Below are 16,044 nucleotides of genomic sequence, written 5' to 3' on the forward strand. Positions count from 1 at the left end.
TCCCTTTTTCAATGCTGTGTAATGCAGTGTGACCTACACTTAACGACAGCAGAGCGCTGGTCACCTCCAATTGTCTTCCAGATTGCTGCATGTGTCTGGCTTTTTGCGCAGTGAGTCAATCGGCCGGCGCGCTGTTTGCCGCAGACAGCCAGTCGATTTCCGGTTGAGTCCGTGGGAACAGTTCGCGGCTTCAGGAGATCGGTGTCCGAAAACCCCTTGCTTTCCTAACTCAATCCAGATTCCTTGAAATTGCGTCTTTAGAACAGCGAGAGGACGAATCCCTTTCGTATCGAAATCCCGCGCATATTGTTGGGACCGCCTCAGGAGCCGTTGTGCAGTAGGGAACCGCACGCGGCCGCGACAAGACAAAGATCGTGTCTCAAGCAAGAGATCCCGTTTTTTTATCGTGTCTCGCAGCACGGAACGCCGAATATTTTCTGCTTCGCAAGTCTGTTTCCGTAGTTTGGGTTTGTTCTGTGTGAGCTCAAAAAGTCCGGACTGTCGGTTAGTATCTTCCGTTGGATCCGGCCCTTCTTTCTAGTTGAATGACGAGAACCCTGCTGTTATCGAGCTTGCGACATGGCGAGGCAATCCCGTGTTTTTTCCCCTGTATCAGAGAGGAAACGGCCCCTTGAGTCGAGTCCTGCTCTGCCCATAGCCGCTTGCAGAGGGAAGACCGGTTTCAACAACACTACGACTTCTTTTCCCTTTTGAATCAAAGGCTCCTTTTATGGGCCCGCCGTGCCGCTGAGTCGTAAACTCGTTTCGTTATGACCATCTCCAAGCGCAATATAACTTTGACATTAGGTCCTCAACCAGTCACTTTTCCCCGTCCTCTCCTACAGTAAAGGCTACGCACCACCTGGTCTCCAACCTCTCTCCTCGCCGCTTAGGCAAACAGTGGTAACTCGTGCCGACCACCGTTTGCATGCGGGCTTCGCCCTCGCTTCTGACCTAGGACGAACACGCCTTTCCTCTGACGCGCCTCCTCCTGCTGTAACCTCCACAGGTGTATCGGCACCTCGGGTTCTTCCGGTTTGTGGCTATGGCACGCAACAGCGAGTTCTCGCCGTCGTCGTTCCGGTCCTCAACGCTGGCTTCTCCGAAACTCAAAAACACAGCGGCGGCGCAAAAAACCCCACATCCTTCCACTCTGGGTCAAGGTAGCTCTCTGCCCTTTCCCACTGCATCCTGCCCGAACAAGTCTTCGGCTCCGGACCCCGGTTTTATCGGTGAATCGGCTAGAGCAGCACGAACAGCACCACCTTTGTTCTCTCCTGCGTTGGGTGGCTGTCGACTCTCTGATGCCTCGGCCAGCATGTGGCCTGTCGGCGACGCAAGACGCCTACCTTCGGACCCATCGCGCCCGTTCTCACAAGACGATGGAGTCTACGATCGTGACTGGGCTCTGCATCTGGCGACGAAGCGGGTTCTCCGTGAAGATCCCGTCCGTCCTATGATTCTACGGCCGAGCTTTAAGTTCAACCCTGCAGCTTCTTTCTCCTCGCTTGAGGGGGTTGGGAGAGGCGACACAAACAAAGCGGAACGCGAACGCACCCAACGTCAGAGGCTCGCATATGCGGAGACAGGTGACTTGAAACCCTCAGCGAAACTGAGCCTGACGGTACACGATGACAATGGTTATTCGGGTCGGTCGGAATTTGAAAAAAGAGAAGATCCGCAGTGGACTCCGGCAAAGTCCAGGGAAGCGGGATTTTCGAGGCAAGCATCCCCGGAGCGGGAGCTAACGTCACCGCGAGAAGCAACAAGTGCCCCTCCAGCTACTGCACATGAAGCCTCTTTGCCCTCACCAGCGCCGCCCGTCTGTGGGGACAAAGCCACGTCGAGGGAGATGGTGACGCGAATGCGTTGTCGCAATGTTCTACTCTGTTACGCCCTTCTGGACCCGTATCATCAGGGATATATTGATGTCCAAGAAGCCTGCGACGCGATTGGAAACATCCACAAACAAGACAAAGATGTGGCTGAAATCCTTCTGGTGCAACTCCAAGACATGATTGCTTACGTGTCCCCCAGGTACGTAGCACAGAGCGAAGCGCGTGCCTTCAGGGTTATTAGCGAGGGTACATGGCCGCGTCTAGCTCGTCTTGTTGGTTCACCCACGCTGGACGGCTCTTGGGCACGAACCAAAACCTCACTCTACCACCTTTCACGAGCAAGGATGACGCTTCTGGGTCGTGGAAGGAAAACCGATGAGCCGGTTGTTTCAAGACTTCTCTGGCGAGCTCGTAGCGCGTTCCATTTCTGGGACGCAGTGGACACTCAAAGTTACGTAAGAGTGCTGAAAGGACAGAGTAGTAGCATGGTGCCAAATTCCTCTTTTTCTGGGGAGGGTGAACTGCGCTTGATCTCCAATGCGTTCGTGACACGTCCGAGGCTTCCCGATGCGTTGCTCTGTCTCGCCAATGCGATGAACGTGCCCCTTACATTCTCATCCCTTGCACTTCTTCCTTGCTTGCGACAGGGGTGTCATTGAAAAGCAAGACTTCCTAGCTGAAATTCTTCGTCGGGTCGAATCAGATCTGGCCGGGACGACGCCCTACTATTGCCTGAGGGGTAGCTCGAATCCGGTCTCGAACGCTTGGCAGCGAGGGCGTCCGTTCACCACTGTAAAGAACCGGAGTTTCTACCAGGGAGACTACGTGCCTAAAGGCGTCCAAATGCATCTAAAGCAAGCGGACGGGGACGTGGCTGAGTTTCATCTGAGACGGCGAGGCGGTGGCGGCATGACACTCCAGGAAGACAGGCCTTTCACACAGGCAAAACCACGGGTGAGTCGGGAAGCAGGAAGCATATGCGATTCATACAGACAGACAGGAGATGAGAGAAGCGGCACAGGGTCTATCCCGAGGGTGAAACGAACAAGAGATGGCGGCAGAGAGCCTTGCTGAGGTAGTCCACCAGGGGTACCAAGGCTGAACGGACCGACAGAAGGCCTGCAACTGCACGCACCGTAACAAACCTACATTCAGAAAACCCGTATTGGTGATGGATGGAAGCATGCATGTGTCAAAGAGTAATGCGGTAGCACCCATGGAGCGTACACTCCCTTCCCGCTGGGCGTGAGCAACTTGAAATCTTTTGCAGCCCGTCGAACCCACATCTCTACCAGACAGCAATGCACCACCTCCATACTGCCAAAGACGATGGAGAAGCAGAACGGGTCTCCCTATCCTCGCGTTTCGCACCTACGAATCAAAGGCAGTCACTTCAATATACGCTAGGAGTCGAAGCAAAGTGGCCGTTTCGAGAGTTCCTTTCTAGTCTGGGAGTTCTGTCAAACACATCTCAGTCTTCGGCATGTACACCAGAAGTACGCGTTTTCTTTTTCTGTGCTCTTGGTTCGCCCCCTTCCTTTCAGGCGCAGGGGACTTTAGAGGACCACATTCAGCGGGGGCGACTACGACGGATGCAGAAACTGAAGCAGATCAAAGATGATATCCTGAACAAGGAAATGGGTAATGAAACACGTTGAAAGTTGCGCAGGTGTTTTTTCGGCGGTGGCCCCTGTGCATGCGTTTTTATATCTAATTCTGTTGATCCGCCGAGAGTTTCAGCGGAGCTGCGATCTCTCAAGGTAAACAGGCTCGTCGTAGTTATGTTTTTCGCGCGCCTGCGAGGAGCTCGTGACCAGTAGGAGGCATAAGGACGTTTCGGATTTCGGGAGTTTCGGTTCTCCCCGGCTGACCCCCAGACGACTCAAGTAAAGGCGGGAAACGGCCAAGCTTCCTGGTTCTAGAAATTGTGGCCGTCGACTGCGTCTACAGCTGGTGTGCGGGCGCTCCATTCAGACAGCTCGAAGCCGGGGAAGGGTTCGGTGGAGGTTCGGTCTGTCGCCGTCGTCGGCGGGATGAGCTGGTGTGCCTTTGGCGCGTTTTTCTCCTCTGGTGTGTTTTTCAGCCGAGTGCACATTTCATCCGAAGACCACTCCACTTCCTCCAATTACGAAACCTTTCCCGTCAAGAGAGACCATGCGGAGAATGATCGAGGTGAGTCCGTCCTCCGCTTCGGGCTTCATCATTTCATGCTTTTGTACAGCTGCCTTCGGCACCTCGGGCGTTTGTTGCTACGCGCATCTTCTCTTGGACCCGTGGCACATTTCCGCTCTCAGCTGTCCACAGGGCTCTCCTGCATGGTCCCTTTGTTCTGGTTGCATCGGCGAGCCTGAGATCCCAATGGAGGCCTGGTGGTATGTGGCCTTTGCGCTTCGCTCGGAGAATACCTGTCACTGACAGCATCCGATGGTACACAGTGCCCTTCTGGGATACAAAGTGCTTCTCCATCGACTGTGCGCCCCTCTATCGCGCTCTGCCTTTCTTGCTTTTCAGCTGGTCCGTTTTTGTGCATGCAGACTTTCCCGGGTTGGCCCTCGATGCAGGGATCCTTCTTCCGGTCGTGGGGTTTTGCTCTGCACCTTTTCAAACTCCGTCAAATCGTTTTCTGTGCCTTGACGCGTGCGTGGCAAGCCGTTAGCCTTGTTCACTTGCTGGGCTGAACTGAGCACTTCACCGTTTTTGTGGTCGCCGTGGCGTTTCCGCAGCAACAACAGAAGGCGAAAAAACGAAGTCAGGTCTTCATCGAGTACGACCCCACCGACACCGTAACCCACGAACTGGCGCTGCCTCCTGAACTGACCGAAAAGGAGAAGAAGTCGGTCCGAGGTGAGCTGCACTCGAGGGACCGCGGGTAGGGGGAGCGTAGCTGGGCCCAAGTGCCCCTTTGTCCATTCGAACTGAGCTTCCAGTCCCCGTCCGGAGCCGCACGCGAGACGCCGCTGTACTCGGCACAACGGGATACTGACGCAGATACGGATGCCCAGCGTGCCGTAGAATCTCCCCTGCGGACCTGCGTTGGTTCTGAGTTGCTTCCTGCTCACTGCGGCACTTTGCGTAGACCCTAAACCCTGAACGCCGATTGCCTCTGTTGCCCTCAGCGCGGGCCGTGGTGTCCGTAGCAGTGTCGGCCAGCTGGATGAAGGCGTGCGGCGTGAGACTGTTGTGTGTCAAGAGAACGAGCGGAGGAGAGCAGCACGGCAGAGAACGAAGGGGGTGTGTCAGTTGTCGCTTTTCAGACGTAGCTTCACTTTTTGGCTGCGACGTGTGCGCAGAGGGCGGCAACGACTGGAGCCTGGCAGAACAGGAGCCGGAACGCGACGAGCTTTTCACGTGGGTCGTGCATGCCGGAGATCCGCCGACGAAGCCAAAAGCTGTGGAAGTTGCTTGGCGGGCTCGAGACCTTCCGAAAGTGCCAAGGGAAGCAGAGTTCGTAGCAGACGCACAAGACAGCACGCAGCTCCGGCCGACAGATATGCCGCAGACTGCACGACTGAGAACGCCAATAAACGCGCATGAAGAGCTTCCCTCGCGGCCAAGCGCGACCCCACGGAAGCCGACAGTGGAGGAAGTTCCGTGCGAACAGCCAGTCCAAGATCCTGTTCCATCTGAAGACGTCGTCATCCAAGCACCGTATCTCACTGAGAGGGAATTTGATTCACGATTCGACGCATTCGTCCCTGAAGCGTGGCAGACTCCTGCAGAAGACCCAGGAATCCACGTACACGACAATGAGGGTGACGGCCGTCTGAATTTCAACTCACTCCCAGTGTACTACCGCCAGTCTTTGCAGCAGTTGTTTCGAGGCGGAGCCGTTGCAAAAGGTGGTCGGAGGCCCACACGAGAGGAGAGAGAGGCAAAGTTGAAAGAGTGCATGAAGATTCTTGAGGACGCTTGCTAACAGAGGTGTGATCCCTCCCTTGGTATATCGTGGAATCCCTTCACTGAAAGGGAACCCGGCGGAGCGGCAGACTCGGAGGCGCCATTCGAGTCCTGATGTGTCCTAGGTATCCGTAGATCATGTTACAAAGCAGTGTCACCAACCGACTGTGGAATGCAGACTTCCACCTGAAACGGGGGCTTTCCTGGCACCTCGCTCGAGGCGTCAGAAGCTGACAGTGGCTAAGATTGAAAGCTACTCGACCTATCCCTTTGTCGACTTCGCTTAAGATCCACAGGCGTCATAGACTCGACTCCCCGCCAAGGCCTCCCTACCAAATCAGGCATGACAGCGATGGGAACCACCATCAGTGTCTAACGCGTTTTTGCTTTTCAGAGAAGGAGCTTGTGGGAAATCCTGCGCAATGGTTTGTCTCAGAAACTAGAAACTTCACTGGTCTCACTCACTGCTTTGTCAGTCAGTCGGCCCCGGACACTCAGGCTCTTGCACGCTTGTAGCGGTTTTCAAGTAGGAGATTACTTCTCCGGACTTCTTAAAGTTTTGGTTCAGGCAACAGCGCCACTCGTAAGCGTCTGGAACCATATATTGGATCCGATGCGCGACGAGTGCATGGTAAGGCACCAGTCCCCAGAGCATAACCTTCCTCGCCCTTCCGTGCTGCTGGTCCCCCTTACGAGGGGAGTAGTTAACCTCAACCACGGTCAGACGCCGGTGGCATATCGGCCAATGAAAAACCCAGTATGAGCGTTCTATCATCGTGTACGAACGCGCTGCACTCTGGCAGGTCAGGTGTTTTAGTGAGTGGCGGTGCGCTGACATACTTTGTCCAATCCAACAAAAGCGTGTCACTGCAGTGCACACCTTTTGGCCTTTGTGCACCTAGGAAGCCGTCCGCGAATCCAGTGTTCTGGCCGCCCCGCGAGTGATGACAGAAGTATTTTCCTCCGACTAGCTCACTCAGCGTTTGTTGCGCATGGCGGTATACACGCAGCGGCAGAGAATCGTTATCTTGGATGCGCTCTGGAAAACTCGTTCACGACCACGGTTATGTGTCTGCTACGATTAGTGTCATGAACCTGAGTGACGCAACAAACCACACCACTGTGTAATAACCTTAATGTGGTAGGATATTGAAATCCACCACTTTTAGCCGTCTTAAGCGGTCCAGTGGGGTGGTCAGCAGTCATAAAGAACTTGGTTGTTTGTATCTCATAACTGGAGTATGGGCAATGCAGGTATGGATATTGCACTACACGATGCACACTATATTGTTGCACATTTCCATTTTGTTTATCTCTTGGAGCTGTCTTCGCAACTATATGTGGAATTATCTTCTATGGTAAAGATATGTTCGGACTCGACTCTTTTCTCGGCCATGAAACCAGTTCGGTCGCCGAGGCAGCCTGCACACCCTATCGATCGCCAGCGGCTTACAGTGGTGCAACGTGATGTGGAAAGGGACAACGAAAGTTGAACCAATCAGCATCTCAGCTCTTGTGAGCTTTTGAACCGCTGGTGGCGCAAAGGCACCTCCGTGGCCTGCCAACTAGCCCCTCATTAGACTAAGATGCAGGTATCATTGACCGTCTTCAAAGGGAGGTAAAACGCTTCATGGTAACGCTCGTAGCAGTTCCCAGACAACCTGTCTAAGTTGGGAAGTTCGAAACGATCTGTGCCCCGTTCTCATGCAGGTGAACTCGCCGTGACGGCACCAGAAAAGCCGAAACGTAGCTTCCTTACGATGTTTTGAATCGCTGCTGACCTGCTGCTTCATCCATATCTCATTTGCCTAGACAATTGCTGTGCCAGGATTTCAAACAGTCCAGCTACGCGGGAACCGGCGTCATTGAACACACGCTCGATCATTCGTACACCTGATTTTTATTAACTGATTGCATTCGGTGTTTCGGGACTCGAGGCTCTACCTGTGGACTGTAGGTACTCGCCATACTCCCACTTGGCGTTATCTCTTAGCTTGAAGGAATCTCCTACTGTCGTTTAACTGTGTTTCTGAAAGCTGCAGCGGATGTGTCCGGTGGAGACACCTCGCCCTACTTTCGTGTCCGCGTTTAATGGACCGCACTGCCGAAAACTCGCGTTGTGCCCGCGAAAAAAAAAACTGCAACAGCGAATATGTGCTGAACTCTCTCAGCGACGAATTCCAGGTTTCCAGTGTCGAGCCTAGGTAGCAGGATCCGCGCGGATCTGCGGAAACTCTGTCCAACTCGAATCCGAGCAAAACGCTAGTGACGCGGCATCGGCGACCTTTACGTGGCCAAACAGGTGAAACCGACTTGAATCCTACAGCAAGCTGCTACTCAGCGCCGAACGTTGGAGAGGTCAAGTGGTGACACGCGTCGTCTTGAACTATAATCGCCGTCCCCGCCAAACGTCCGGCTTCCTGAGCTATCCCATGCACTTTCGTCCTCTTCCCAGGTTCCCCGTGAAGCGACAGACAGCATCCGTCTCGGTCCGAACATCCCCGGACCTCCTGCTGCACTCCTCGCGGATGCCAGCGGAGACGCGAGAGTCCGGCTCGGCGACCGTCCCACCTTCCCGAGTTTCTCAGGCGCGAAGGCAGACGCTCGGCCCCTGCCGTTGGAGCGCCTCTCAGATGCTCGGCGGCCCGCGGGCCCTCGAGCGCTCGGCAGGGGCGACTCCACAGTGCCGAGGAACGCGCCAGACTCCAGGCGGCTTAGCGGGACTCGTGGCGACAATTGCGGGCTTGGCGCGACCGACTGAACAAGCGGGCTGGCCACAGTCCTCGACGCAAACCTCCGAGGCCGCGTGCCTCTCCCGTTGTCCCTTTCATAATAGTAAGGGGAGATCGGTGGCGGAGCTGGCGACCCAGGTTCTCTCCTTTCGAAGCCCGCCGCTCTATCTCGACCTCGAGCGGGAGGGCTCGAATCGCTTTCGGATTCGAGCACACTTTCTTCTTTGGCGCGTTCTTCCTCTCCCCAATCCTCGTCCTTGAATTCCCTCTCCGACAGTTCGCTTTCGGCGCCGTCCCGAGCCGAGGGCGCCTCCGACGCGTCTGCCTCTGTATCAACAACAGAGTCGGCGCGTTTCCACGCAGAGTCCTCCGCTTCTCGAGGCGAGACATCACTCTGCTCCCCCCCTGACGAGGCTTCCACGTCTTCTCGGCGCACTTCCTGCTTTTCTTTTCGCCAGTCTCGTAAACCGCCACTCGCGAAGTCAGGGCGCCCCCTCGCCTCCTCCGTTTTTCGTCTCGCTTCCGCGAAACGCGCTGGCCTCTCCCCGTCACCCAGGTCGAATCCGTTGTCACTCCTGACTCGACGAGGCGAGGCGAGCCCCGCTTTCCCGCTTGCTCGTCGGTAGTCTGACACCCTCTTCCTCTCCATAGTCGCCGGCGCACCTGCCACTTCCCCGTTCGCGCGACGGTTTTCTTTGTCCTTCGCCGCCGCAACAGCGCCTGCAGAGGCGCGCCGATCTCTCGGCAATTCCGGCCGTGTCCGGACGCCTTCATCTTCGACCTTGTCTCCCCGGCGCACGCGAGGCCTTCTCTCCCTCGCCTCCCTGACTTCGTCCCGCTCTCTCCCTTCCCGTCGGCGAGGAAGATCCGCAACGCGTCGGCCTGCCGGTCGGCGCTCATCCTCTTCTTCTTCGCTGTCCGATCTCCTGCCGCTTGCCCTCGTTTTCCGCGATGCTCCTTCTCTTCCGCTTTTGAACTCAATCACGCGTGGCGGGCCGGTCCGGCGCGGTGACCCGTCTACGGCCGCGGTCGCGGAAACAAAATGTAGCCGTTGCCCATTGTGAGTCGATTTCCTCCTTCCCTCTTCACCTCGGCTTTGCGGAAAGATGACGCCGGCGCGTTCCCCGCCGGGCACCTCTTTCCCCGGAATTCGCGGAACACCGTCCTTGTCGAGTTGGTCTTTGCCCTCTGCAGTCCACATCAGCTTCGACAGAACTCCCTGGAACAACGAAGGTTGCTCCTCTCTCTTCTTCGCTTTTGAGCCTCGACGGCGCCCCTCTTCCTCTTCACTGTCGCGCGCTTCCTTCCAGGGCTGCTGCCAGGACCGACCTTCCCTCTCGCCTGCCTCCTCGTCCCGGCTCTTCGCGGATCGCCCCATATGCGGAGAGCGGTCAAAGCCTGCAGCCCGTCTGGACCCTCGTTTATCGGCTTCATGCGGCCGTGGCCAGCGGACCATGCCTTGCTGCCTGTGGGAAGGAACCACAGACGATCGACGCACGACGACTGCACGGCAGAGTTTTACGTCAGTGGTGTGGAGAAGCGAAAAGGAGCAACGGCAGCCCATGAGACACCCGCTACAGAAACCCTACCCGGTCATGAATACAAAGCTTCTCCCTGCAGCCAAAATAGGAAAAATCACTGGGACGCCCCACCATCCACAGACCCATCTAACCTCTTCCTACGAAGTCCGGCACGCTGAACTGAACTCCCAGAAGTTCCCTGCTACTTACGCCGACTCAAGTGATCCTACATGCCGCCCCTTCCGGTGTTGACGACGTGCCATGTCAGCGACGGGTTCTTCTCGATCGCCAAGACCATAACCTGAAACCCAAAGGAGGCCGGAACGCAAACCGAAACTAAGCGGACTCCTCACTCTACCCCGCGTCAGCAAATGCAACGCCCACCCACTCACCACGGTTCCACTCGTCACAAAGACGCTTGGACCGCGAGCCTGGAAACCGGAGACTGGAGAAACACCCCGGTGCGGCATCGAGAGAACGGACTCACCACGACTGCGGTAAACGAAGACATTCGAGATCTAAACCAGGAGTCCAACTCGTAGTAGCCTCCACAAACAGCTAGACAGAGCAGCACACTGAGGCGGCAAGCTTGCCCGGCGTAAACGATGTATCAGAGTCACCTCGACGACGGCTCAAGGCGGGCGTTGCGCGCCTTCCTTTTCCCGTCCACTCCTGCAGATGGAGGCAAACTTTTCTCCTCACCAACCGGGCACTACGCGAGCTCCTGCACACGAACATGCTCTGCGTTGGGCAACGGAGAGGCTGCTGTGCGCGGAGCGAGAGTCGCGAGGAGAGTGCAGGCCTTCATTCAAGTCAGAAAAGGGTTACGATCGCGACCCTCTCGCCCGCGAGAAAATGTGACGCGATGCGCCGGACGTTCCTCCAGCGGCGTTTCCAATGCAAAACGTGGCCCCACCCCGTGGTGTGGGAGGACGAGTTTTCAGGAAAAACGCTTACCGTCTTGAATCCAGTGCCCGAACCGGCAAATGCCGCGAAGACGCTTCGTTTCGTCGGCGAAGATGTCCCTCTGGAAACGCAGCTCATCGAGTTCGCTGTGAAGGATCCTGCGCAGGGACGGACACAGAGAACAGACGAGACTGGACGGAAGGGCACTGAGGCCGAGCTGGGTACTCCCCAGAAGAAGCTTAGAAAGAACCCATGTCAAAAAAGTTTATAAAGAATCCCTGTCAAAAAACTCGTGTGAATAGTCCGTCCCAGTGAAACTTGTGTCCACATAGAGAGACGAATCAGTAGGTCGGCCCTTGCTGAAGATGCCGCCTAGCGTTTGGGGTTTTCGGGAGAAGTCAGTGAGACGGGAAATGGTTTCGAAACTGCCAGGCGTTTCGCTCCGGTATGGACTCACCAAATCACTCGCTGAAGCTCTTTAACTTGGCCCAGTAGACGCGATTCCGCGTAGCCTGAGGAAACGAAGGGAATGGAGAAGGGACAATACGCGATTAAATCCGTTTGCACATGCTGAGCTGTGGAAGCCTCGGGCAACGCGGGCCCGAAGCAGACAGGGGTATTTTCAACTCGAGAGCCTGGTGTTTGGTAGGTCCGCCGTTTACACAAAAGAGTTTGCATGTTTTACAAGTTACGGGTATATGTGCACATCCATCTCCACTCGTCGCATGCTCTCTGAAAGACGCGTTTGACGGGGCATTCGGTACGGAGGCTCCAGAAGGGACAAAAGACAAACCGAGCGAAAACGCGAGACAGACTCCCCCGGGAAGCAACCGATCACCGCCGCACACGCCTTCGAGGCCGCGTCTCTTTCGAACGCAGTGGTCTCTGACCCAGGTGCGTTCTGACCATCCCAAACCTTCGTCATTTTTCTCTCACCTTGGGCCTCCATCACCATGGAGTCATAGCTAAGACAGATGTCGTCAATGTGGCGCTGAAGACGGCGCTCCGTTTGCTGGTCATGCAGGTGTACAGGAAAACAATTTTTTGAATGGGTCTCCATCACACACATAAGCATCGTGCGGGTACCTACGAACGTCCTCCCACGCAACCATGTTCACGTGACTGTGAATATATGTACATGACATATTCCTGTATGTGTATATCTCCGATACATTACACATGCTCTTTCGTGAGCGTGCGCATTCTGCGTGTGTGCTGGCAGGTGTATGTACGGCCACAGATTCCCCTTTCACTTGTTTTCGTGGCCACGGCTCCTTTGTGCGAAATAGGACTGGCACTGTTCATGCGGCTAGGCAAGTTAGTTGCCTTTCTGGTGGACAGAAACGACCAGAGACGGCGTCTCGGTCCACCCGTCGCACCGTCCCTGTGTCTCGCACACCTGGATTCGCCGGCAGTCCTCCTCATACTCGAGAAGGCGCAAGTCGAGCCCTTGCTTGAACAGCAGAAGAGTGTCGTCGAATTCCCCCACGACTCGCCCCTCCTCGTCCAGATAAGGCGCAATGAAAGCTGCGAGCTTCGCTTGGTCCTCCTGAAGTTTCACGCAGGCAAACCGCCAATGCGATTGGCAAGAAACCAAAGAAATGCAATGGGATAAAACACACGACTGCAAACGGGAAGCTCCAGCGGTGCGGCTAAAGTATCGCGTTGAAACCGTAGAGTACGGACATTCTTCCAACATTTCGTCGTGGGTCCCCACATGCGAAGAAACATGAAGAAACCACGGGGAAGCACCCAGAGCCGAGAACGAATCCGGCCGTCACCGGACCGCCCCGCAACTCGAACTCGGTCCGTCGGACCTGGAGACCACGAAGGCCACCACTGTTGTGTTCCAGGCGCTTACCAGCAGGAGGCTGTGCTCCGCAGTGATTTCCGCCAGCTGCTGCTGATACTACAGAAAGCCAAGAGAGAGAAACACACGCTAGCAATCTGGTGGGGAGTCTCGTAGTGTCCCTGCGACGAACAGCGAGTGCGTATAAATGCCGATCCAGGCATGCGCATGCAAAGAATCGCGCATCGATTCTATGTGCAGAAAAGCGCGCATGATCCATCGACTCCGAGTATGCCAAAGTCTACAAAGCTTCCGTCCAGAGCAGACAGGCTTAACGGATGATTTCCACTGCGAATTGCACTGCTCTCGACTGTATGCTTCTCACGCTTCCCCGCGCTCCCGGTGCTGACACACGTTGGGGTGTTTCCTCTGCGTTTGCCTTCTGGGGTCAGATCGACCGGTTCGCGTGTCGTGCTGCTGTCCCTTGTGTGTCCCTCTCACCAAATCAACAAGAGCCGCGATCTCGGCATTCGCGAGAGCGAGGTTCGGGGGCAACATGGGCTGCTGCGGCGCGCCGCTTGCACTCCCCGGAGGCCAAGTGTATGCGACTGGCGGCGGAGGGCCAGTGAACGTGAACTGCGGAGCTTGTGGGGAAACAGGCATCCCCATGGGAGGACCGGGGAAAAAAGAGCCGACTCTCCCACCGGGAGCGCTCGAGGTGCCTCGTGAAGGACTCGTCATGTTGCCGCGCCCCCAAGAAAAGACGACTCGCGGCACGAGAGAGCACACGAAGACCTCAGCGGCGCGGGCGTTTGACAAAGTCTTTTTTCCCTTAAGAATCGCCGTTTTCCACAGTGTGGTTAAGATCACGGTTTAAAGGGGCGCTCCCATGGGGGCATGCATCCCGTCACGGCCACATAGACACCGACAGATCGTGTGAAAATGGAGGTGCTAGAACGCAAAGCAAGGCAGAATCGGAGACGAACGAATCAGACGCAAAAAGAACAATGGTTACGGAGGATGTGTTGCTGGAGCCAAGGCAACCATCAGAGCAGACGGGCGCTGAAATCTTTGCACGTGCAGCTATGTCCAGCAGTGCATTTGCGGGAGGTCACAGACCCCCAGCGTTTGTTTGTGCAAACGCACCAGCCGTCCACTACGGGAGGCGAAGTACAGAGAGGCGACGAGACCGCCGAGCAGGATCCTGGTGGCGCTTTGAGGTTCCCCGTTATCCTCCATCGCAGACTGACTCGAGGTTCCGGTCCCCTTCTTGGTTGAAGCGCGGGGCATGGACTCTCGTAGAGATTTTGTGTTTGTTGGCGTCTCCCGTTTCGTAGTAGAGTGAGCAGTCGCGGACAGGTGAAATTTTTCGAATCTCCTGAGCATCCGCGAGGTCTGGTGATGAAACTCAGCGGCTGAACACGGGGTTTACCCAACAGGTTTGCACACGAGACCAGAAAAGCTTCTCTGGGACACTTGGCCATGAAAAGCGGGGATTTTACGGGCACTACCCCCACACGAAACAAGCTTGTTGGACACGACTTGTTCGCTTGTTACTGTGGCGGTGTTACGAGCATACGAGAGCCGTATGAAACGGAGAGGAGTTGGTGGGACAGCCAGATGAGTGACACCGCAAGACGGCGCGCGATTGCACTTTGGCGCGAATCGACCAGGTTTTTCTCAGGTTTAAGAAAATCGGTTCGAAGGCAGGTCGCGAGGGTTGAGACGTTTGAGGATCAAGAAAGAACCCCCAAACCGCGCTGCTACACGCAGACAGCGGAGTCAGGAAACGAAGCATGAAAAGGAGACAACCACTTTGGCTGGTGTCGTGGGAGAGAAAGCACTCTGTGGTGCGGGCACAATTCTTTTCGAAAAAAACGAGATTGTCGACGAGGAGGCGAACCCGTAGTCAAATCTCAGACACCGTCGCAGCTCATCGAGCGCCCCTTGTCTCGAAAGTGAGACTTTTCTCGGAAACCGCTCGACGGACATCTCACAAGAGGCTCTCTGGTTCTAGAAAACAGAGAACTACGGGACGGAAACCAGAGTAAGGCAAAACTACACTTTGGGCACTTTTTGTGAACTAAGTCCCCAAGAAGGATGTCATTTTCTCTTCGAGGAAGGGCGCCTTGTTGAGAGGCAAGTCGCTGCGAGGTTGCCAGCGGCCACCGCTTGAGTCGGGCCCAGCGCAGCAACCAAGTATTTCCACGGACGCTGTGGAAAAAATGGTTTCGAAAAATAAAATTGCCTCGTAACATAGGCTCCCGAACTCAACTGTGACTTTCCAGAAATTGGAGAGAGAAAGGTTTCGGCCAAAGCCAGCGTCGGGGAGGGCAGGAAAGGCTGGCCAACAGTTCGCTCCATGCCACGACAGAATCTGTCATTCGTGAAGGAAAGACAGAGGGAGGGATGCGGTACACCAGAACGGAGAGGGGTGAAAGCATTGGCATGCCTTTCCAGAAAGCTGTTCTTCGAGGCAGCAAAAAGCGCGTTGTTTCTCACCAAGCTTGGGTTTTATGATATTGAGAGTCTCTCGGGTGAATGTTGGGTTTTTTCAGGACTGGAACGCCAGCCTTTGCCTGTGGTCATTCTGAGGTGTACTACAACCAGGTGTCACGTGTCTTTTTTGTAGTTCCGGCATCTAGATTTGATTGTGAAGGAAATTGGGATTACCAGTCTCTCACACGCACACGTGTGGTTTCACTTGCTGACTGCAGTGTGCCCTTTTATCCTAAGCAGGGTCCTGACGGAGTCAGCCATAGGTTACACGCGTGGAAGGAAACGTCGTGGGAGACGTAGCGTACAGAACTTACCGACCACTTTATCTTTTTTCTGTTTCCCTGTGTCCTATCCAAGGCGTATCCTGTCCCCTGGCGAAAGCATTTTCTGTAGTGAACTGGGTACCGAATACTCGCTCGCAAGAATCCACGAAAACAGCAGGCAGAAGAGACACAACGGGAGAAGGTGGCCGTGATATTTGGAATAGGGGAAAACCCGTATGTTTTCGCATCGCGTGAACACAGTAAATAGCGCTTAATCCGGTGTGTTTTTACCAAGCAGCTTCTGCTCTTTAGGCTAAACCCCTTGGAAGGGTGATCCGGCAGATGGTTGGCGCAGGGAAAAGATCATATCTGTGGCACGGAAGTCGCATGGCGACACCGAACGCTTCACAGTTCTAAGGGCCAGTGTTGGTCTGAACGCTTCACTCTGAGACGTCCGGCTATTCCACACGTCCTCTGCGCTTTCGATGAGCCCTGTGGGAACGCCTGGCAGGATCAACCTTTATCGAAGGGTGTGTCGGGCAGACACAGTTGCAGGGAATTTGGTTTAGTGAGTTCGTTGAGGACTATCGGTACGCGCGC

General features: G+C 55.4%; 2 protein-coding genes across 2 annotated transcripts; one reads left to right on the plus strand and one right to left on the minus strand.

The window, feature by feature from the left end:
• Positions 1–1,852: 1,852 nt before the first annotated feature.
• NCLIV_000480 (conserved hypothetical protein) lies at positions 1,853–5,754 on the plus strand (the record flags this gene model as incomplete). The annotated part of the gene is made up of 6 exons (XM_003879536.1): positions 1,853–2,037; positions 2,486–2,792; positions 3,383–3,479; positions 3,922–4,010; positions 4,562–4,682; positions 5,129–5,754. 6 exons carry the CDS (start codon positions 1,853–1,855, stop codon positions 5,752–5,754), a joined length of 1,425 nt encoding a protein of 474 aa, XP_003879585.1.
• A 2,318-nt stretch (positions 5,755–8,072) lies between these two features.
• NCLIV_000490 (conserved hypothetical protein) lies at positions 8,073–13,351 on the minus strand (the record flags this gene model as incomplete). The annotated part of the gene is made up of 9 exons (XM_003879537.1): positions 8,073–9,933; positions 10,218–10,288; positions 10,380–10,432; positions 10,945–11,051; positions 11,351–11,405; positions 11,830–11,905; positions 12,293–12,442; positions 12,755–12,802; positions 13,184–13,351. 9 exons carry the CDS (start codon positions 13,349–13,351, stop codon positions 8,073–8,075), a joined length of 2,589 nt encoding a protein of 862 aa, XP_003879586.1.
• Between the last annotated feature and the right edge of the window lie 2,693 nt (positions 13,352–16,044).

This window comes from Neospora caninum, chromosome Ia, assembly GCF_000208865.1.
Source record: "Neospora caninum Liverpool complete genome, chromosome Ia".
In the NCBI taxonomy this organism is placed as follows: domain Eukaryota; phylum Apicomplexa; class Conoidasida; order Eucoccidiorida; family Sarcocystidae; genus Neospora; species Neospora caninum.